This window comes from Ictidomys tridecemlineatus, chromosome 9 (genome assembly GCF_052094955.1).
Source record: "Ictidomys tridecemlineatus isolate mIctTri1 chromosome 9, mIctTri1.hap1, whole genome shotgun sequence".
NCBI classification, from domain to species: Eukaryota; Metazoa; Chordata; class Mammalia; order Rodentia; family Sciuridae; genus Ictidomys; species Ictidomys tridecemlineatus.
This window is the reverse complement of record NC_135485.1, coordinates 95,054,577-95,079,278: the sequence shown is the minus strand read 5'-3', so window position 1 is coordinate 95,079,278 and position 24,702 is coordinate 95,054,577. Positions and strand designations below refer to the sequence as shown.

General features: G+C 37.3%; 1 protein-coding gene across 1 annotated transcript in view; it reads right to left on the bottom strand.

Annotated features, from left to right (window-relative positions):
• Positions 1–24,702, bottom strand: part of Col25a1 (collagen type XXV alpha 1 chain) — a 444,456-nt gene that overhangs the window by 8,106 nt on the left and 411,648 nt on the right. The window contains exons 28-37 of the mRNA XM_078021824.1: positions 24,335–24,397; positions 23,630–23,680; positions 21,605–21,631; positions 15,964–15,999; positions 14,329–14,382; positions 9,364–9,417; positions 7,906–7,932; positions 6,109–6,162; positions 2,039–2,116; positions 197–235 (exon numbers count right to left, since the gene is read on the bottom strand). Coding sequence (XP_077877950.1) covers positions 197–235; positions 2,039–2,116; positions 6,109–6,162; positions 7,906–7,932; positions 9,364–9,417; positions 14,329–14,382; positions 15,964–15,999; positions 21,605–21,631; positions 23,630–23,680; positions 24,335–24,397 — 483 coding nt within the window. The remainder of the gene's footprint in view (positions 1–196; positions 236–2,038; positions 2,117–6,108; positions 6,163–7,905; positions 7,933–9,363; positions 9,418–14,328; positions 14,383–15,963; positions 16,000–21,604; positions 21,632–23,629; positions 23,681–24,334; positions 24,398–24,702) is intronic.

Genomic DNA, 24,702 nt, shown 5'->3' with positions numbered 1-24,702 from the left:
ATCATGATGTTTGTGAAGAACTATTTTCACACATCAGCTTACAAGGAAATAGGTAATAAGTATATTCATCAAGATATTGTGAAGCCGGAATCATTCATGAGTGTCAAATGCAAAAGATCTGTTCTGAATGAAAAGGGCCAGGCCAGGTCAAGAGAAAGGAGAGTACTTCCTTTAGAAATCATTCCATGACACCTACCTTTTGCCAACAGCCAGGCATGGGTAATCCATCTGGGCCCTGTTTTAAAAGGAAAAAGAATTCCTCAGACTCCTCGAAAATGATCAAACTTCATAGTTCACATGCCCACAGGCTTAAAAAAAAAAAAGATTTCTATCTGTTAGGTGGCTTTAGTCATAGCCATCTTTTACTAATTACTATCTCCCTATATATTACCCAGTATCAATTAAAAGGAAAATAATACAAATTTTTTTTCCAGTGAGAACATGTTTTAAAAATATTTATATTACAGAAAAAGCTATACCTAATGTTGGAGAAGCAATTTACAAAGCATGGTGGTCTTAGGATTTATTCAGTTTATATCTTTTGATAAGAAATCTGTACTATATCTCCTCATTTCATTTAAAGACATTCACAATTATCTTTATTAAGTAGACCAAAAAAAAAATAACTTCTCTTTCTGGTCAGTATGGACCATGATAACGATAATAATTCATGATAATGGTAAATAATCAACGATAAACCATTTCTATCTGAAGTTTATCGCTCTTCACATGTCAATAACTTTTCATATTCCTGTACTGAAAGAAGATATTGCAAGACATAATTGCAAGACAGGCAGCCACAAGGTAGATTTTATAGTAAAGTGTTATCTATGGCATTCATCTATTTCTCTATTTAAATTCTTCAGAAGTCAGTTAACATTCTGAATAAGAGATGGGGTTCCTAAATGTTGCAAAATTTATTATAACTTAAAGCGTCAGCATTCTTCAGATACAAATGATATCAATGAGACAGGAAAAGTTGACATAGTATGAAGGCATGCTCATATTTTTCTACAATAAAGTGGTTATAAAATACAACTTATCAATACCAAGCAAACAAAATAAGACTAGGCACTTCATATTGAGATTTTATAACTGGAATTATTGCCCAAATAACTTTGTTTTCTATTCATACAACCTCTTAAAAGGCTTGAGAAACATGAATTTACCTTTAAAGAATCATGCTTAGAACCGAAGACTCATAAGAACATGCAGATCAAGAATAACATAACCATACATTTTTTTTCTTTTTACTTTATAAAAATATATTCTTATTGTCTAAAGGTATAAAAATGTTGAAATAGCTTTATAAAATATTTGGGAAAAATTGGTAATGCCAGATTGGTACAAGGAGAAGGATAAACCAGTAGAATTTTAGATTTTAGTATAAGGAAGATTTTGAGTTCATGCCAATGGAGAGAAGGGGGTTCTGTCTACTTTAGGAAAGTGAGTTTCAAAAGGAGAGACCATTAAGTTGAAAAGGTTACGTGACAAGAAGAGGGTTTGGGCTGCAGACTATTATCTTTGTAATCTCAGAAGTTTGGGTTTCTTCCACATGGTCTCATAACTGCATTCCCTCAAATTGGTTAACTCTTGACCATAGAAGCTTTAATTCTGTAGTTTGGTTTTCTTTATGGCCTGATAAAAATTTTGTGGAAGAGACAAAAAATATCTTCATTTCTTTTAGAGAAAAAGAAAAAGTTAAAATGAGGGGTAAAGCAGAAGTTATGGCCTAACAGTGCCCTCTGCATCAAATATTTTTATCTAACTTAATCATTAAATATTTATCAAATAAATTAATATTTCAAAGAACACAGATACGGTAGTCATGTCAGTGGTGAGATTAATTTGCATTCACTGATAACTCATGCTTTGCTCTTCCCTCTGCAGTTTCAGAAGGAGCCTGTTCATGCACATGCATGTAGTATGTTTATCATGTAAAGCTTGCTCCAGAAAGAACCACTTTACACTGATAGAGATGAATACGTAATCAACAAAGGAACTGCATGCAGGGTGGTAGGAAAGAGAAATACTGTACCAATTGGCAAGGGGCATCCAGCCCATCCAGGCCAGGCTGGCCTGGCTCCCCTTTTTCCCCCTTAACGCCTCGGAATCCCTGTTTGTGAAGATTAACTCATAATGTTACTAACGCAAGAATTCACTTAAGCACAGATTCTGCTAAAGAAATAACTAGTACAATAAAAGCCCGGGAGAGCAGCAGCCTGGAAGGGAAAAGTAACACCCAGGGAAGTTGAACAAAGTAACATGGCACTGGGCATAGTCCCATAACAAGGGCTCGTCTTAAAACAGTGACCTTCTCTCCTGAGGGGTGAGCAATAGCACAGGCTCCTCTTCAGAGCCTATAGTCAGATTCCAGCTGTACAAGCGATACTTGAGATTAAAGAAGTCACGTAGAGCTTGTGGCCAGAGACAAGATGTGGGAACATACCAAGATGGTCTGAGATGCTTCTTAGCATCTAAAAGTCCATGTTAAATGAGGCTACGGGTCCCTCCAGCTTGCTCTTCTCCCGTGTCATCCCCTCACACAAGCCACCTGGAGACAGTTCATGAGTCAGACATACCAACGGGCAGGGTGCATCTAATCCAGGAGCACCCTGTTCTCCTTTCTCCCCTTTAGGCCCCTTTTTGCCTTTCTTTCCCTTTTCCCCCTGTGGATACAAGGGTTTAAATAAAAGACAGGTTTTATTTGGGAGGGAAGTAAAGGTGATTCAAAGTATGGCTTAGCCAAGAAAAATCTGGAAGGGCATTTACCACTGTTTTCTGGTTTAGATAAAGCATATTATAATACATAACATACCTGGAGAGCGACAGTGGTCTCCGGGAAACAGTCTGTGGGATTTTAAGATAACTCAAAAGATGGCAGGAGACCCAAAAGGCTCACATATCAGCAAGGCAGATCAGTGCCAACTCCCACCACCATGCCACAGTCATTGTGATTAGAGGTTTGTGCCATGGATGACAGATACCAATTGTATTGAAGCTAGTGGGGTAGGTAGAGTTCAGGGGAATAATGGATACTGCACCCCATTTTCAATACCTGTCAACTTTCTTCCTTTCAAATCCTCTAACAGTTAAAAGCTGCATTGAGCCAGAGAAAAAGGAAAAAAAAATATCAGCAGCTTCTACCTTGTTGAAATGTATCCAATCTTATTTTCTGAATCTCTGATCAAAAATTCAATGTATTAAAAATATACTTCTATTTCTTTTAAGCTTTTTTTTTTTTTTTAAGAAAACCAAAACAAAGACTTTTATTAAGCCAGGTAAACAAATGTTCAAAGTACTAATACTTTGCACGGATGCCAATTGTAGAAACAAGTTTCTGTAAACCTAGGGGTCTTCTTTAATTTTCACTGATCTCATACTAGATATTCACAATGGTAAATGAGTTTCCAGCTTAATTGCAAGGTAATGAAAGACCCCCAAATTCTGTTTGATGGAGGAAAACTAGTTTGAACTTGGTAAAAATGAGGGAGGCAGGATAATTACATAGTGGGAATGTAGCCATGGAAATTAGTATTTAGGAATCAAGGTAGAGGTTGTGGGAAATCTGCATGGATCACAGGAATGGAGGAATTAAGGAAAGGAGGCAAAAGGAGGAGAAGGAAGGAATACACCTCAGCTGTTTCACATTAACATAAACATCTGTATATTTATGGACAGAATTGGTGCTCAACAGAATACAAAATACAATACGTATTTAAATTAGTATATTCATTCTGCAATCAGGATGGCAGTTGCAATAAAACTGAATAATCTCTGAAGCAAAACAACATGAATATTCAAAGGTGAAGAGACATCCACAGAACAGAAACATAAGATATGCATTCAAATTAATACATTCATTCTGACAGACCAAGTGAAAACTCCTCATTCATCTCCTGTGTGCCAAAAAGATTGCATCAGAAGATGCAGAATCAAAAACATTTGGGTTTCTTGAATCTTGGGAAAGAGAGCAAAGCGTTGTGTTTGGTTGATCGGGATAAGAGAAAAAGTCATGAAAGGCAGAGTGAGATGGAGCTGGGGTGATAGGAAGTCAGATGGGAGGGGCATTTGGAAGTAAGGTGTTGCTCCTTAGCAAATTACTTGAATGTCACAGCGTAAAATTGATTTAAGCTTGTTTGCATGAGCTCTTTCCTCCCAGAAAGCAATGGACTCCTCTTCAAGTAGGTGTGACTGAGACCAGGTGTGTTGGGTGTTAGTTTAGAACTCAGTTCTATTTGATTGGTAAATTAGCTCAGATTAACCACTCAAAAGAGTTGTCAGGATTGTTGTTGTGGTAGGCTAGGAGGTTAATTTTTTAATTAATATTTTAGCAAATATCAAGCTCTATGGAAAAGAGACACTATTATACAAGGAATTATGCACAACAGTGATTTGAATTATGTATCTCATTGTGGAGATAAGCATATGGTAAGCACTTGGTAATTTTTTATTCCTCATGTCAAAGTATGATATTCATAAATGTTCACATTTAGAATCTAATTTTCCTAAGTATAAAACTTCTAATCATGGAATCTGTACATAGAAATATGTTTGCATGGGTGATTAATATTCTGTAGCTTTATGCTTTCATAATCTATCACATAGGTAATTTCTTTCTTTTGTGGTGTTGGGGATGGACCCCAGGATCTCAAGCATGCTATTCAAGCTCTCTAACAATGAGCTACATCCCCAGCCCAACACTGAAAATCTCTTACTTATTTAAAGGATCAAAAAATTGAGTGACATATCTTGAGTGAATAAGATTTGGGGCTCATACAACACATTAGGTAAATACAGAATACATACATAAAATCTTTAAAACCACCTTGTGCTGACAGTTTTCATGCACAATTTATCTCAAAACATTATAGTTGGCATTTGTAATGCAGAGTCAAATAACTTTTTTGGTCTCAGTTTCCTTGTCTGTGAAATGGGAAATAAGAGCACCATTCTCAGGGTGTTCTATGAGGACTAAAAGGCTGGTCACAGGTAGAGCACCTGAGTGCTCAGTGCATGTGACAACGGTGCTCTGGATGCCACTGCATGGCATCTCTTACCAATAGAAGGCTGATGGGTGCTTAAGGACTAAAGCGTGCACAGCCTTCTGTGGATCCTTCTTTCTGTGACAAATCTCATTTGGCCTTGCTTTCCAGCAGCTGTGAACTTTACAGTTCAAGAGAACCCACTGGGGTTTGGAAACAATGTGTTAAATAGAATAACAGAATTAATCAGAGTGAATTAATCACAGAAGCAGAATTCCTTTAAATTCGGATTGTGAAAGCCTAATTCCAGTTACTTTAATAATACAGATAATGCTTTGTCTGATGTCAACCATTCTTAGATCAAATCAGGTCAAAGATTCAAGTCAAGTACAGGCAGGGAAAGAAGGAAGGAGAGGAAAGAAAAGAGGGTTTTTATAATCCTTAATCCAAACTTTTCTTTCCATCATAAACTGTCCTGCTTGGTAGTGGCCCCTATAAACTTGAGCTGATGGTCCTGAGATAGAGCCTCCATGCTCACCTCATAAAATACACCAATATCCTCATTTTCAAAAGCCACAGCCATCAGCTCTGAATCTGACAGTGGCAAGTCCTGGTCTCTGTGTAATGGACTTAACTGTGGTTTATCCATCACACGGCTTGTCCTGTTTTTTGAATAAAAAAAAATTCAAGATTCACAACATGTCTATTTCCTGGGAATGTCATAAAGACAAATGAGATGCTGGCTTTACAGGGTTATATGGGCTCAGCCAAAATACCATTGCAGGTTTGTGCTATGTAATTTTATTTTTATGAAACAGAAAAATTCAAAACCCCCTGGACATTTTTCAAACTTGGTGTCAGGTAGTTGAAAGATTACAGCTTGGCTATCTGGGGATTAGATTTTTTTTTTTTCTTCTGTGCTAGACAGTGCCCTCATTTCTGGCTGAGTAGACTTCCTTATTCCTCTTTGAAAACCTGATTTCTTAGATCAGGCCTCAGTGTGTTTTTGGAGCACAGGACTGAGTTGGAGGAAGCGGCTGATGGAGTCATACAGGTGGAGCGGCAAAGCAGACAGCAGCAGGAGCAGAATCACACAAGACACGGGTGGGGAGGGACAGGTCACCTTTTCTCCCTTTTCTCCCAGGTCACCCTTCTCGCCTCGTGGACCAGGGAAACCCTGGAGGACAAAAAAGCAAATCCAAGAGGTCTATTGGTGTAACAGTGGTAAAAATCACATTGTGGGAAATAAACATTTTAGGATTCATTAATCTGAACTAAAAATAGCAAAAAAAAAAAATGACCTAACAATCTAACAACTTAGATCAAATAACACTTAGATGCTAGAAATATATTATTTCTATCTGTACACAACAGGTTTCTTGCTTCTTCTCCTAAGAAATGTAGCATAATAATTTCCATTCTGACTGGAGAGAAATGAAATCGCAGTATAGTTTTAATTTGCATTTCTCTAATTGCTAGAGATGCAAAATGATGATGTGGGGAAAAAGGCACATTCATACATTTCTGATGCGACTACAAATTGGTGAAACCACTCTGGAAAGCAGTATGGAGATTCCTTAGGAACACTTGGAATGGAAACACCATTTGACCCAGTTATCCCACTCTTCAGTTTATACCCAAAGGACTTAAAGTCAGCATATTACAGTGATTCAGCCACATCAATGTTTATAGCAGCTCACTTCACAACAGCTAAGGTATGGAACCTTCAACAGATGAATGGAGAAGGAAAATATAGTATATATACACAATGGAATAGTACTCAGCTATAAAAAATAATGAATTTATGTCATTTGCCAGTAAATGGATGGAACTAGAGAATATCATGCTAAGTGAAATAAGCTAATCCCAAAAAACCAAAGGCCAAATGTTTTCTCTGATATGCAGATGCTAACTCACAATAAGTGGTGGGGAAGAACAGAACTACTTTAGATTAGACAAAGGAGAATGAAGGATGGGAGGGGGAATGGGAATAGGAAAGAGAGTAAAATGAATTGGACCTTACTATCATATGTGCATATATGATTACATGACCAATGTAATTCTACATCTTGTACAACCAGAAGAATAAAGTTATACTCCATATATGTATTATATGTCAGAATACATTCTACTGTCATGTATAACTAATAAAAACAAATTCAAAAAGTATTTAAAAAATTTAGCATGGAAAGAATATTGGCATAGTCATTCAGATCCTGGCAAGTTCACTAATTAGTGTAAGTTTGGGCAAATCACATACATCTGCTCTTTATTCCTTTGACTGTAAAAAGGATTAATGACTACCTGTCACATGGCTGTTGTGAATGTTAAATGAGATGATATATGCAAAGTACCAGAATGATGCCTGCATATATCAGGTGCTCAATAAGCAGTCATGATAACTTTTGCTATTGTATTTATTCACATAATAAGGATAAACACTAATCATTTCTAGAAGCACTTACTTTTTGACATTCTCTACTTTTATAAAATTATGTTACCATCTGAGAAAAATAATAAATAGGTACTTAAAGCTAAGAGGAAAAAATATTGCATGACAGCTGTGAGAATAAGCATATTATTCCATAAGGGTAGCATGGGAGAGGTGTATTGATTTTTATGCATATTTTTTTTCCATAAATGGGTCATGCTGATGTTGAGTACCCTAAATTGGGAATATATGGTGAAGTGTCACTATATACTATCTATTATTCATTTTATACCAGGCAATTGTATTTGCCTTTGTTTATCTCATGCAAACACTAGTGTATTCTATATTGCTGTCCACGTGCACAGCAATATATGCTCTATGCATAGTTATATGCACAGAAAAAATAAGTATTCTTGCTATCCTTGATGATGGAGACCATCAGCATCTATTATCATAGGGAGATAGATGTTTGTTGTCTGTATTACTTACATCAAGACCAGGCTCTCCATCTTTCCCCTGCCAAAGAACCATAGTAGCTACATTAGTGTTCCTAAGTTTCATGAATAGGTTATTGTTTTACTTAAGGCTGCCTGGACATGCAACCACTTATATTAGAACAATTATTTCTGGAATGGGAAAAGGATTCTCTATTGATTAGTAATACAAATCTGTTCAAATCAAGGAAAGTGATTGTTAGTGTTGCAGTTAAGGGCCATGAAAGTCTCTTTCTGATTTTATACTGGGTTAAATAGATTGGAATTTTGCTAAAGTTTAAGGAGTGCTATCAAGCTATCAGTTCAAGAGTGAAGTCAAAAGCAAAAATACTGTTTAGTTGATTTCAAGGCATGCCAGCACTATTAGAGGATGAGAATCAATGCTACTTTAATTTGCTAACTTAGTAGTTAACTCAATGGGTGAAGAATGTGAAATCTTCTTATTGTTCTAATAATATAATATAGTTATAATATAATATAATATAGTTCTAATGTGCGCCAAATGTACACCTTCTGTATGAATGTTAACAGTGTAAAAGTCGCAACTTAAACTGTTTTTAAGCAAGCTTTGCAAATGAATGATTCCCAAGTATAAAAGGAGTCATCAGACTCTTAAATGCAAAGTTGAGAAATTCGCTCTCTTGGTGACAACCCTGGTGTGTCCCTCTGTGGATCCACCCAAAGTTCCCAGAAGCTGGTATGATTCCACTAATCAGATTTTGACATCTATCTCAAATTCAGTATCTGAAATAATCATAGGTTATTATTTCAGTTCACCAAAACTATGTGGAAGGTACGGGGAGGTTAAAAACCTTGAAACAATATATGCTGCTTCATTGCCCCACCCTGCTGAATTAATTCTAATTACTGCAAAAAAGTAAACCCGAGGTCTCAATTGGATTCTGTGAATTTTCTGGTAATAGAACACTATCAACCTTCTCTGCTCTGAAGACCATTTGTCCTTAGTAACTTCGATCACAAATGTCCAGGTCACGATAAATACCAATTTATTTTCAAGGATCATCTTTACTAGCAAGAGTGCTTTTAATCAATAACCTATAAAAATAAAGTGTGAAGAAGATCATTGTCCATGAAACTTCCACACCTGCTTTCAGAAAGCGACCTTTCCAGGAGGTGGCAGTTAGGAGCATCCAGTCAGGTGGCACAGGGAGGGCGTTATCTGACAGTTGGAATCCTGCTTTCAGGTCAGCAGTATTCATCCTACGGACAGTCTGAGCCCTTGAGTCTTGTGAAATGCATGGTGTGTGTCTATACAGGATGAGAGGGTGTGAGACAAATGTGACCTTGCTGTGAAGAACACGGAATTATCTCTATTTATGTAATTAGTGGAGTGGTTTTGCTTTTTTAATGTGATTAGTCTGCCCCACAAGGGGAGGGTTAACTGTGTCAGTGACCAGTCAGTCATGCAGAAGGCGGTGCACACTGAACTCACAGGCAGGCCGTACGGTCCTCTGGGTCCAGGTTCTCCCATCGCTCCCTTTTCCCCCTGAAACACAAAGCAGAAAGTCCAAATCACACATGCACACCTTTATCCCCACACGTTCTCTTAAGGTCTATGTACAAAGCCTCAATCTAACGTAGGATCCTACCAAAATTTCAAAGATTCAGGTTCCTACAGGATTACTGCCAGTGACAGGGAAAGTAATCCACCATGGCATATTTTACAAAATGACCTTTGAAAGTAGTACAGAAAGAGACTGCTGCTGCCCAGTGGTGCTAAGGGTTTGCCTAGTGATGATGCTATGCCTGGGTTTCTTCAGCATTATTGTGAAACATTGGTTACTACTTAAAATTATAGGCTGAGTATCCATTATCTAAAATTCTTGGGACCAATGGGTGGATTGGCTTTCAGATTTTGGGATATATGCATAGACATGATGAGGTATCTTGAGGTGGGACCAGCTGAAATACAGAATTCATTTCTTTCATATATACCTTATGCACATAGCCCACAGTAATTTGAGATAGTATTTTTAGTATACCTGTACTTGGACTGTGACTCCTCAGATGAGATCAGGGGTGGGATTTTTTTTTTCACTGTGGCATTGTATCTGTGCTCAAAAAGTTCAGGGTTTTGGAGAAGTCTTGAATTTTCAATTTTTGGATTAGAGATGCTTCACTTGTACTACATTTTAAGGAATTTAAAACACGTCTCCCTTTATTAAATCTCTCTTGTTCAGAGAAACTTTTGACCATCTCCTTCCCTTACCCAGCTGTGTTTTACTTCATGGCCCTTACTCCCTGGGAGACACTCACCCAATATTTATTTTCTGCTCCCTTCACTAGAATAAGCTCCTCAGGGTTTCAGGACCCTCTCGTCCTTCCATACAACATCCAGCACATAAGTAATATTTGTTGAATGAATGAACCAAGTTGGGTCAATATAATGGCATACATGTTTTGATTTCTTTAAAAAAAGATGTTTAAAAGGTTTTATGTTTCTATTAAATGCTAGCTCAGGTAGACATTGTCTTCTTCACTGTCTCTTCTACTTCATAGACTCGCCCTGGCTTAAATGACAACCTTGGATTCTTATAAAAAATAAGTTACTGAAGGTTATTCTATGAATAGAAATAATTGTGATTACAAGATAGTCCTCATTTCAAATAGTGTTTTCCTCTCCAAATTAAAATGTTTTTTAGTATTTAGCATGAAAAATTCAGGAGGTAGGGATGTTAACATGAGTAGCCTAACAGAAAATATTACCTTTTATCACACTTGTGAAGAAGTTTAAAGTTCAGCAAACCATTTTTCATGGGTAAATAGCCAAGTTCAGCTGGGCACAGTGCCAGACACCTGTAATCCCAGTGGCTCAGGTGGCGGAGGCAGGAGGATCGTGAGTTCAAAGCCAGCCTCAGAAAAAGAGAGGCACTAAGCAACTCAGTGAGACCCTGGCTCTAAGTAAAATATAATATAGGACTGGGGATGTGGCTCAGTGGTTCCGTGCTCCTGAATTCAATCTCCAGTACCAAAAAAGAAAAAAAAAAATCCAGATTCAGCTGATTTTACCTGCAAAGGGACATGGCATAACTGTTTTCTACCCTCCAGATCTATATGCAACTCATTCTTCCTGAACCTAAATTTAAGGGTTTGGTGAAGCTAACAAGCACTGTTACGTAGAGGCACAAAATATTGTCTTATTACTGAAGACAATAAAAACTTATTGAACTCATTATTACTTTATTTCTGAAGCAGCAGCAGTTAGGCTCAGTAAAGTAGCCCAGCTTTAAATGACACAGATTTAAATGTGAATTCTACTTCTGGAACTTTGTGTGGCCTCCAGCGACTTTTAGAACTTTCTGTGCCATAAAGGAAGAAGAATAATGCACATTTTGCAAGAACTGTTCTAAAGATTAAAGGTGACAGTAATATTAAAATTATATGGTGGCAAATAGTATATACAAAGTATATACTATAAATGGGAGTTGTTATTGGTAGTATACAATTAGAGGTGATGTTTTTCATGGATAGGGTTTGACAACCTGAAGAGCATCGATTCAAAATCAGTGTCCTTCATTTTGATCTGACAATTTTACTCATGATTTTTTAAAACAGTGGTCTATGTGTGGTGAAAGATGGGAGTTTTAAAAGGGATCATGGACACTGGAGTAGGTCTAGCTTGAAATAGATGCAGATTATAGATTTTGATATTACCAGGGCCTTCCCCTTCTTCCAACGAGAAACTTGGCTTTGTTTTTTGTTTTTTTGAAATGAATGTATTATGGGCTTATTTGAATAAAGCTGTCATTAAAACATCTGCTGGCAGAATTCCTATTCTCAACTAGCCCTCCCCAAATAATGACTTTAAGTTAACAAGGCACTTTTCTTTCTCTGGCAAGTGACTTCTTTGAAAGTGGACATATGATTTGTTGCTGACCAATGAGGCACTGGGGGCAGTCCATCAGCTGAAAGTCTGGGGAAGGTGTCTTCTTTTCTAAGGATCATTATCTGTTCTCTGCCCATCTCACCTTGGGACGCTTGGGACTGTTGCTCCCAATGTTCTTGCTGGCAGAAGATGAGCCCTGAGGCAAAGCCAGAATCCTCCTTCAACTATTTTGCTATATGAACCAGTATATCTCTTTCTCATTTAAGCCATGTTGAGTGTAAGTGCTGTCCCTTTGAGTCAAAAATATCATAATGGTCCCGTCTTGAATACTTTTAGGAATGAGACAGTCACCCAGTAATTTGAATGGGTAACTTCTTTTCCTGGATTAGATAATTCCCAAAGATCTGTTGAACTCTCAAACCCAACATCCTATAGAGTTCTGAAGCAGTTTACCTAGGATGAAGAAATCAGCCAAGGTCAGGGAGCACCCCGGAGTCTACGAAGCTGAATACTAATGCTGTCAGTCATATTGCAGACATTTTGAGTAACCATACCTGCCAAGGGTCTAATTTCTTTTAGGCTGGTCGAATTTCATTTATGGTCTTTACTTTGCATGTCTACACTGAGAATTGGTTCCAGGATGCCTTGCCTTGTTGATTCTTACCTCTTTAAAACTTGAATTTTTTTTTTCTATGAGAATCCAGATGGCACCCCAATTAACTGTGAGAACTGCACTCCAGTTTGGCACTTTGGGTGAGGGGCACTTGGAGAGTACTGATACCTGATCCAGTCAGGATAGTTAACGTGCTGAGTAAATACAAGTGTAACACTTCACACTGCACGCCATCTGACTTAAACTATGCCTTCAAAAATTCTTAGCGACTTCATTTGCTCTTCTGGTTAATTCTGCCCCAGCACTGAGACCTGATACTCTTGTGACACTGTGGAGCTATCGGAAGTAGCAGCTGATTGACTAAACGGTAAACCCTCTTGAGCCCCAGGGCATTCTGCCAAAGACTGCTTGAGATTTGCTGCTCCAATTTTAGTACCAGGGCTGGGTTTCTTCATATGATGCTTGAAAGTGAATCTACATCATTATTGTGGAGGCTCTTAGCTTTTGAATATTTTTAATTAAGGAGATCTTCAGAAGTTGTTGGTTTGATCTTGGAAATAAGACAACAGCAGCTTCAGATCATATATTCCTTTAGGACTCATCTCCATCTAGAACCAGTCTTGGATAAAGTCAGCCTTCAACACCACACGTGCATCCTGTACTATTAATTTTGGCCTCTTCCTCTGGTTAGTTCTTGCATACATTTTTTCCACCTCTGCAATTTGATTGCAAACTCTTCTAGCTCAAGGAAAATAGCTGTTACCTCTCCAGCACTAAGTATGTATATATAAGTTCTAATAAAAGACTATGGGATGATGAATTAATTATAATGATATTATTCAATGTACTGGAGCAAATTAGCAAAGTAGGCTTTCTATAAGTAGAAGAGTGTTTCCATTTAACACTAGAAGTCATACTATGCTTCGCACATAGTAACATTTTATAAATATTTATCACATGAATGAATTCCTTTTATAGAAGGTAGAATTGGAGAATTGGAAGGTATGTCAAAGAAATCACTACCTGGCTCTCTTTTTTTTAAAAGTAAATTATTCCAGATTGGTGAAAATGATCAAGTTTTTATAAGAGCACAAACTTACACAGTGAATCATTCTAACATATTGAGGCCTTCACTTTTAAGATGCTTTTGTTATATCCTTGCTGGATGATACAGAAATTAATGATACAAACCTATTAAGATACACACACACACACACACACACACACACACACACACAGTTTTCCAAGGTGAGGAAATGAAAAAGGGAGAGAAGTTCCAGATAGATGATCAGCTGCTGATGCTTCAGTACATTTTTTTGTGTCAGATATTTATCTTCCATTCTGAATGTCTTCTCCCCCCGCCCCCAAGGATATGGAAACATGGCCTAGCAATAGAGAGATTAGTGAAAGATTTTTGTTTTATAATGCACAGAAATTATTTCCTTATGGCTAAAGAAAAACAAGCCATTCTTTAGCTATAAAAAAGGTGGGGGGCACATATAACTGCAGAGAAGAATACTTGGGTTTTGTAATTTCCTTTGGAAAAAATGTTATAACATTCCGAATGAATACAGTAGCTTTATATTAAAGATTATCAACCAGAATACATAGGTACTCCTGGAAATTGTAGGTCCATTGACTTCCACTTTCTGGATGAAGGCCAAATGAAAATATCTTCCTTATGGGTAGATGAAGAATAATTGGAGCTATTTATGTTAGCTATGTAAATGTATGCATTGTTTTTATTAAGACAGCCCTATTCTATTTTATACTCTGTGGTTTTCTTCTCTCAGTGTTAGGACTCTGAACTGAAGATGCTATCTATTTTCATTTAATACTTGATAGCCCTTTACTTCTTCTGGAAAATAAACAGTCCAAGTTCAACTAATATGGAAAAGTCATGCTCTGTGTTTCCTTCAATACACAGTTTAAGCTTAATAACTTCGGGAACAACTTACTCTTTCTCCTTTGGGGCCTGCAGGGCCATGAGGTCCCATAGGACCATCTGTACCCTAAAAAAAAAAGATAAAAATAAAACAATGAGACATACCACAAGTACTGCAAGAAAAGCAGCTCTGATTTATTCTGAACCTTTTCTGGTGAATGATGTCTTAGGATGTCTGTAAGACAACTCATCTCCTTTCAAAGTGCTTTATACAGGATTCTTTCAGACCAGTGGTTTTCATGAAACTCATACAAAAGGGATGAATTATATTAACTGCATGATTCAATGAAGAGTACATACAAAAAGCCATATATCACTTTTAGTTATATATTTCACTGACTAAATGGAGCCTCTTCACTTTGCCCCCATAATCCTAAGAAAAATGAAACCGTCTTTCCTTCCTGTCACCTCTTCTTCAAGTCCTTTCTCCACATTCATGGCCACCCTTGGCCAAGCACACTAAGAAGCTTTGTTTGCAGCCACATGGAGGCTTCAATGCTGATTCATGTTAAAAAAACAAAAACAAAAAAACAGCATTTAACTTTTTTTTTTTTTTTTTTTTTTTTTTTTTTTTGCTACTCTGTAGGGAATAGCAGGGGCTCATAGGGATCCTCTAGGTTCTGCTTCAGTGACTGAAGTCACGAGGCTCTCAAGTCACAAACCAGGGAGCCACGGTGATTAATGGCACCACTGAATTCTGCCTCCCGGTTAGTTCAGGATCTCTGTGATAGGAGATCTATCACTATAGGAACACTGGGGTCCACAGAAAAACAATGTCTGCCCAAAGCAAGTTTTTAGAACTGAAAATATTGGAATTTCTTTCAGATTCTTAAAAACGTGGCAAGAATTGGAAGATTCTGCATAGATTTGCAAATAATTTATTATAATATGTGCAAATGTGGAAACTATTTCAGCACAATTTTTCTACAGTACTTCCATTTCTACTCTATTGTCCTGGTTTATTTGGTTAAAGCCTTGTGATATGAGAGAATTCCAAGTTTCAAACTCATTCTAATTTTGATGAATTCTCATCATCTTAAATGATCTTTACTGCCCCAACTCGAAGTTCATCTTTGGAAGATTTTGAAATACTGAGTATCTGCAGCTGAAATTTAAGAGATGGAGCTGTTAAGAACCAAAGAGAAAGAGTCAAGATGACAAAAGGCAGATGGATCATTCCACGGACAGACACTTGAAAGTTAGTTCTAAGGAAGAAGTTACATTTCTAAGATGGGCATAATCCTAAAAGGAAAAGCTAGTTAAAATAAATTCATATTACTTTAATCTCTTCAGAGGATCTCATTCATGGAATGATAGGGAATATTTTATTGGTTATGGAAAAATCCACCTGGGATACTAAGATAATGAAGCCAATTGGATGGGTCATTCTTCCCACATAGGAAGTTATCCAGTTTTGAACTTGAGATTTCAAAGATATCCTGGCAGTTGAGATGGGATCTCAAAACACAGCTGCAACCCACTCTCTACCTTTCCCATTTTCCACCATGTTTGTCCACCTTCCCCTTTGACTCCAGCCCCTGAGTACCCCTCCTCATCGCCTGATGAGAGCACACGGAGCAAAGGGGTCTGCCCTGAAGCACGTTTCACAGCCACAAAGCATGCCAGAGCAAGACAGGGACTGACTCACCCGGGCTCCTGGCTTTCCGTCTAAGCCAGATGCTCCCTGTATGATTTGGTTGGTAGCAGGGTTGGTGGGTGTAACACGAATGACAAGAACAGAGATTAGTATGAGGTGCCAATGAACAAATGCAACACTTCAACAACATAATACACAGTCACGGGATTCTGGGATGAATATCACATTGCTACAAATTGTTAGTTAAAAAAAAAACAACAACAAACCACGTGACAATAAACACCCCACAGATGATGGCATTTTTAATGACATTTCTATTAGGCAAATTCTTTTTACAGAAACCAAGTTAATGAGGTTTACAAAGTGTACTGCAAAGTAGTTACTGGTTCCAGTAAGAAGCTTCTATCTAAATTCCATCTGAACTTCATTTTCTAGAGACTGAATCATTTACAATATATTTCTTTAGGTTCTGAAGGGAAAAAAGTGGCAATCTTGTAAGAAGGGCTCATTATAATAATCGAGGTATGTGTTTCAGAGGAAAAAAATAGAGGTCGAGTTACACTTGTTAAAATAGTATTTGTGGACAAACAATGCTGGGTTTTAATGTGCCAGGATGACTCTGGATTTTATGTGAATGACAGTTATTGTATTCCAGGTTGTTCCTACTGTTCATGTTAGTGACCACTAGAGGGACTTCTAAGAACAGGAAAAAAAAAAAAAAAAAAAAAAAAAACAACTCAAGAGCAGGGTGTGGTGGGGGAATCTTTGAGACCAGGACAAAAAATAATTCCCAAACTAAATTGCTCCTCAATTCATTTCAAAAAATCTTTCATCAAAGCCTGAATTTAAAAAAATGTCTTAAAGATCTAAATCTGTTCCCAGGCAATGAATGCTATTCTTTACCTTGAACTCTAGGCTACATAAAAACAGTGAAAATAAAAGTGACATTTCCAATGTTTGTTTCAATAAGTACAATTACTTATTTGATGAGGCTTCAACGCCCAAATATTTATTTATAGTACTTAAAGATCAAGAGTATTTAGGAGGACCATGCTATGTCAAGGTCTCAGAACCAATTTTGTGTTTCAGATAAAAAGAATCTATTCAGCTGAAAATCCCACCAATAAAGCTAAACAACATACTTTTGGGGTATTTTTAGAATTTTTAATTCAAAATTCCTTCAGGGTGATTCTATTATGAACCATAGTATAATTAATGATTACAGTAAAAAAAAGTGTATTGCTATTCTTTAATGGTAGCAGACACAGAGATTTTGGCTAGATATTGCATAAAAATTATCAACAGCTCTAAATTTTGAAACTGGAGAAAACTAAAAAATCAGGTTAATAGTTTGTTTCTATTACCCTTTGATGCTTTATTATAACATTTCAAAATGAATGGCCAAATGATAATTTTACGTGTGAGATATCTACCTAGAATGCTGAATTAATGACTTACATATGTTAGAGGTTTTATGCCTATGGTTCACGGATCTAATTGGTGTAACTTAACCTATTTCTAATATAGGGTTTTATCATTTAATCAATAAATGAATACATACACAAAATCTCCTGTGCCTTATCTATAAAACCCTGGCTCTCAAGTGGACCCAGTGCTTAAAGCACAGGGTCTATGGGAAAAATAAGTAGTCATTAATCCCAACTCCAATATCTCAAATACAAGGATAAACTATGATCACTGATTTTATCATATCTCACTAATGTATTCTACAATGTTCTTTACCGATTTGGCATTGGCTGAATAGACAGCATGCTAAAAGCTTGAAACTAAAGCCTCATATTCAATAATAGATTTTTGAAAAATCTGTTGGGGCATAATGCGCATGAAGAGAGAAATCCCTTTTTCATTAAAAATAAAAATCTTTAAGCACTTGTAAGCTATTTCTCCCATACTATCCACCATTGCTATAAAGACCCTCATAACGGGGAATTTCCAAAACAAACAACATACAACATGTAGAACACGATGTGATTGATATGCAAGGAGCCATAGCACTGACCTCTCGCCATCAACAATGGCCAATTGCATACCTGCCACCAGGAGGGCTACAGTTTTTTGATACCCAAGGAGAAAAAAACAATTGATAGCAAATCTTATATTGCACTCAATTATAAAAGCATTTGGGAGAACTAGTGGAATGATGAGCATAACATTTTTTGGAGGAGGAGGATGGGGGAAGAACTGTCAGCCCTGAAAGAGGAAGGTTGGCATGTATGTAATTGAAGAATGACAGAACATCCACAGCATTGTTTGGGGTCTTCCTCTAACACAAGAGGAAACACTGGAGAAAACAGAACTAGGCTGAGCTCTGCTCTGACATAATGTTTTCTAATTCCAGAAATCTCAATGGTAAGTAAACCAGAGTTGTTGTTTAGGGTAGAAAGAAAAATCTGAGATTTGCACTGAAATGGAAAGTTTTCTTTACTTACTGGAAGACCAAGGGGTCCTCTGTCACCCTTTTGACCTGGTTCACCCTTCAATCCTTTAACACCATTTAACCCTGGTTCACCCTAAATGCAAAAGCAAATGCTAATTTCGGTTGCTATTATGGGTGTTTAAAATGTGACAGAAGAGAGCCAGTCTCTGAAATTGTTGCAGATTCCAGTTTTATGTAACAGCAGAGTCAGGCTTGATTTGTTCAAAGATTAATTTAAAGATAAACTGAAATCAACAAATAATGTTCTAGAAAGCAAAACTCCTGAGAAACTGTGCTTCTTCCTGTCAAAAGCTGTATGACTGAGTCCCTGAATTTTTGAGTTCCATCCCAAGGAAATCAATGTGAACACTACATTGTTCTAATCAAGCAAATCAAAGACAGAGTGGAGGATGCTTAAGCAGGCCCAGTAGGAAAAACCCACTCTGCTGGAATGGAAAACTGGAATTTGCGGGACAGTGTTATAGACAGATATTTTAAGCCTTTAAGCATTTTGCCCAGGAGAATGAGCTAAAAATGTAGCAGCTGATGTTTGAAGTATTGCCATTCAGCAAGTTCTCCTTTTACTGACATTGCCAAGTCGGTTCCTACACAGATTAATCAATACTCTACAACAAATTGCCAGTCCCAGAGGAGAATATGAAGATCAAAGAACGTGAATGTAGTTCTACTCACCATCCATCTGCCCAATGTTAGAATCTGCCCAGTGATTTTAACTCAGGCTGACATTATAAAAGCCATGCTAAGTGATAAATTCTCCTGACAATTTATTTAAAATCTAGCATACCTATATTTTCCATCAATAATCACATGTTAGAGATGAACACAAAGATCTGACTGGAACACTTTTCAACTTTTAAATATAGATATTAAGTTTTCAAGGAAGTCTTGAAAGTCTTGTGAAAGAAAGATGATTTCAGGCTGTGGGAGGGGCTATGGTCCCATTAGTAGAAGGGACTTAGGCAGTGTTTACCCAATTTGCCTGACAATGAAAACCAGTGTGGTGGTTGTCAAATATAAAGTGGTCCAGAGCCCTGCCCAGGCCACAGGAGCAGAGAATGGGTCTCTCTCATAAGCCTCCCAAGTGAACGTCTCACCAGGATGTTCTGTGGGACCATGCTAGCTAGATATTTGAACTTTCAAAGGGGTCATAGAGTCATGGAAGCCTTGGCGTGGCAAGGTGGATTTTCAGGATTTTGATGATAGGAGTTTGCAGTGCAGCCACTAAAGGAAATTCAAACGTGCTATGTTTGGTAAGGTCTGATCCTGGGAATGCCACAGTCATAGTCAGTGTGATACTAAGGCAAAGGCTTGCTAGCCAATTTCAGTCAACTGGTTTAAACTTATGGCTCCGCAGGTATGTGCCCTATTAGCGAGTGGTCTTTAGATGAAGGACAGGCAGGGTAGCCCTAGTAGGCTACAGAATTCCTCGGTGGAATATCATGCATTGACAGGAGCAGACAATGATTGAGAAGGTCAGTTTAGAAACGGTCAAATCCAGTTGAAAGAGACAAAATTTCATGTCTGGACCCAATTCCAGTCCCATATCTGTCATTAACTAGCATGACCTAAACTTTCTGGACCTGTAGTTTATCAGCAAGAAAATCAAGGAACTAGTACTGGTCATCTATGAGATCTTTTCAAATTTATAATGATCTGAAATCTGACTTAAATGACAAATAAAATCATGGGAGGAAAAAAAACGATTGGATTTTAGATATTAAAAGGATCTTAGGCATTCAATGGTGCTGGCATATCTGAATCACTCTGGGAACTAGAAACAGTCTTGATGGCTTTACTGTTGGTCATTATCATTAGGCTGATCTTTGGTGGCACCTTCAATTCCAAGTAGAAACTAAGACTGGGAATCATGGATTTGGTCTAGGATAGAAAAAAGACTCGGAGAAGTTAACTACAAAGATCACAAGCTAGTAGATGGGCTCTCTCCTTCTGACCCTAGAAAAGTACTTTCACCCCAGACTCTATTGCATACCTCTGAGGCTCTGACACTGGCCTTAGCAGAAGGCAAGGCATTCTAACAAGAAAGAGGTGTGAACCCCTTCCCTTCTTCAGTGTCACCTGCCTGACCTCAAAAGGAAAATCAAGGCGTCCTAAGTTTGACTAATACCTACTGGTATTGGATGGGAGAGGCTATTGGATGAGAGAGGCCAGATTACCGAGGAGAGAATGGGCTGTCTCTGGACTTTCTGATGCCCAGCATCAACATGTCATTTATGTATCTCCACCACCTTTTAAATGCAATGACTCACTATGAGAAAATTTCAGGAGTTACCAACTTTCTGTTTAGCAACCTTGAGGACAAGCTATAGATTTTTTTTTTTTTCTGTTTGGAAGAAAGTACCAAATTACAAGGTAACAATAAATGCCATGTATCAGGTGTTTATCAACAACTGAACCAGATATTTGCTAAGTGTCTTATCATTAGCCTCATTAGAGCATCACAACAACTCTAGGAGATAAGTTATCTGGTTGAATAACTTAAAAATCAGACAGAGTCAGTAATTTACTCAAGGTGTCAGTGGCAGAACTGAGATTAGAACAGAAGTTCTCATCACATATGCCCTCTGGAAGGAGGAGCTTCCCTTTCAGGGCTCATTTTCATCCTCTGTGATGTCCTCTATGTCTATGTGAAGATAACATCTTCACAATGGAAGCGGCACTGATTCTGACAAGGACAGATCTCTTTTAACACAAAGTACACAGAAGGCAGGTGAGTGATGAGTGATGTGGTGTGCACCTGCCAGCGCACCCCCAACCCATTCTACACCATTCTGGCCTCTGGGAGAGCACAGAACTAAGATGTTGGGTAGTCAAAGCATTAAGATGCAGTCCTGTGTGATGGCAAGCAAGACATTCCAATTAATAGCAACCAAACCTACAGCTAGACACCAGGAAGGGGATGAAAAAAGCACCTGGATCAGTCTAAGAATCTCATTGGATGTCTGCTAAGGAGTTGATTCGAATATATAACAATTAGTAATTTAGGAAACTTTTACTTAGCAACAAGGAAAAAATAAAATGAGGAATAATTTAACTGTAGGTGATATCACTTAAATTTGTTATAAGTCATTTTGTATTAATATCTGAATGCTTAAAGGCTTAAGGATTATCAAAATTACTTGACAAATAAATAAGACAGGACAGACATGCTTCCGTCATGCTTCCCCCACGGATAATAAAGAAAACAGAAATCAAGTAAGGAATGTGTTGGATTACCTTTGGTCCAGGAAGTCCATGGGGTCCCTATAAATGGAAAACATGGCTTTTAATGAAGAATTGATTCACTGTTTCCCAACAGAAGTGAATATTTTATCAAGAAGCAAGAGTTATAAAACCAGAATTTTCTTGTTTGAGCTATTGTGAGAGGTGGGTCTGTGGTTGCTATTTGTTACCTACCAAAAGGTCCTTCCAGTTCTTGTTTTGCTCTGTAATAGGAAATGCATTAATAGCAATCCTATCTGCTAAATGTCTATGAGAGGGAGGGAGAAATGTGCTGGAGTTACATGGAAGAAAAAAAATTAGAGAAAAATAAACTATTTTAAACTCAACATTATTTCTCTTTCTCAAATTTCCATTTTTTTAGTCAGGTAGAATATTTGAGATACTTCATAAGTCTATAGAGGTAGGACTTAAAGTGTGGGATTCTCTTTGTCAAAGATCTACTTTTAAGTACCAGTGCTCATTAACTCCTACAGACTCAGGTGTTAAAGAATCTAAAGGAGACAGGAAGTGAGGTGAAGCAAGCTGGGTATGAGGCCCTGTAGCAGCAACAATTTAAAAATCAGGAGCATTTTTATTTATATTGTATTTATTTTTACAAGGAGGAATTCTTGAAAGCCCTAACAATTCTTTACTAATGGAAGGAAATCATAATGCACGCAAAGATTGTCCACAAAATACATGCTTTTTCTAAAATGGCAATCTAAATATAAAGGCTAATCATCAAATTAATGGAAGCTTACTGTGGGATTGCTTTAAGCTTTTCAAGTAACTTAAATAAACTATTTGTGGAAAGGAACATTTAAAAATACATCAGTGAAATCATAAAACACCAGAAAACATTTTTGATCAAGCAATGCCTAGATATTTGTTACACATGTCTACATTAGAATAATATTTGTCCTTTAGTTAAGTTTTCAGGAAATGACTGTCACTTTATCAGGTATTCTTATCTCATTTTAATAATAGGTTAAAATTCCTTTAAGCCAATTAATTTTATCATATGAACAGGAAGTAGCATATTCTAACTTAACCTTGTAGCTTAAAACTTGAGGGAGAGTAAAAAAGCCAAAAATTATGCTATTTGCTCAATTCTTAATAAATTCATTTTAAGAAAACAAGGTCAGTTGTAGCTTTCTCTTACAAAATTGAAATTAATAAGAAATGGATGACTGAGCTACCTTCCATGTCTTGGATCATTTCAAAGATGTTCTCTTAGAGAGCAATAAAAGAAGAAGGGCCACAAATTAATCTGTATTATTGAAGTTTTCTGGTTTACTGACACACTTTAGAGATGAGTGTACCTCATCCTGCCCCTGTCAAAAGCATTTGAAACACTCTGCCTTCCACACTCTAGCCTTAACGCAACTGTCATTAGTCTGGCACTTAGAGAATCACACTTGTTTAATGGCTGCCTTCTTTAGTTCTATGAGGTCAGGACCACTTGCGTCTGTTGGTCACTGAAGGACACTACCATAGACACTGGGCCTATGAATCATCACAAGCACCATGAACATGAAAGGGGAAAAAAAATCCAACAGTCTATGTCATCTCTGGATAATTATCATTATGGTACTTCCATTATTATTGTACTATTTTATATATATTCTTATTGAACATTTCAGCAAAGGGTGTCAAGGCTCAATTTTGATTAGAAACATTCTTCAGCAGCTCCAAACAGATGAAAGCAGTGGCAAAAAAAGATATTATGCACATGGTATAAAAAAAGTAAATTTATCTCCTTGTATGTCTATGCCATAAGGCTGGAGTAATGCTTGCCAGGTTGGTCTGTCTGTCTTCAACTTTCTTATCATAAAACTACTTTCTTCCTAACACATGTGCTTGGGGGAGTTAAAGACAACACAGTAAAGTCACCATATCTTAAAGCACCTGGAATTTTCTGTCCGTCCCACAGAGAGTCATACAAAATACAGGCTGGCTGTTCAGAGAGATGTGCTCATGTTTTCTCTAGTAGCATGCTCATAAATAAACCATTACATTTTGGAGAGAAGGGAAACTTACCATGGGGCCAGGTGGGCCATGAGGACCTGGAGGGCCTGGTGGGCCTATGATCTGTGTGTCCAAAAAATAAACACGGATTTAGTTACTTCATTTAGATAAGGCAGTTTAGTTCAAATCTCATGCTGGGGCTCTGCTAAGGCCATTAATATTGGCAGAGGAAGAAGGATATTCCAAGAAGCGATGAGTTTGATTCTCTAGGTTTAGAAATTCCTTTGTGAGAATAAAATAACTTCAAAAAAATAGTGTTGTTCTACAAGAGCCAGCATAAATCAAAAGTACAAGAAAGGGAGCATCTGATTACAAAATATCATAAAAACAAGAACAACCACAGAAATTCTATAATGTCATCATCATCATTAAGCTCTCAAAGATTTCACTAAGCACTAATAGGGTTCTGGAGAAGAGAAGAAGAATGTTAAGCTCTATTTTCACAAAGTTCTACCCACGCATCCTGTGGGGAAGTCATTGATTTTTTCTCCACCGAATAGGACAGTCCTCTGAAAAAAACTGCTTCTAACTTAGACTTCTGAGACACATGGTCTCTCACCGTACAAGGTTGACAGGCCTTTCTTTTACAGTTTTTGACAAAGTGGCTCACAGTCTTTTCTACTATTGATAAGCCATCTGGAACATGTTGAACTAGGTAAATAATCATCTTGTGTCTGTTTTTCAGGAACAGTGGAAGTTCAAGGTCCATGAACTTACAGAAGGACCCTGGGGACCTGGCAATCCGGAGTCTCCCTTTTCTCCCTTCACTCCATTGGCACCCTGCAAATGACCAACAAGCAGAGTTAAGCAGGTGAAGTTATTTCCAAAGTGTGAGAGAAAACTGAATTTTTCTCCTCAAATCCATTATTCTCTTGAAATTTTATGATATTATGCACATTGTATTAAAAAAAAGTAAATTTATCTCCTTGTAGTTTAGCTTAAAGCAGCAAGCTTACTATAAGATTCCTAGGTCTGTGGGTGGTATGTAAAATATAAATGAATTAAAAATCTAGACTGGGCTTGATTAGTGAAACTTACACAGTAAGTTTACAACTGTTGGGTTATAAATGCATCTTTTATGATGG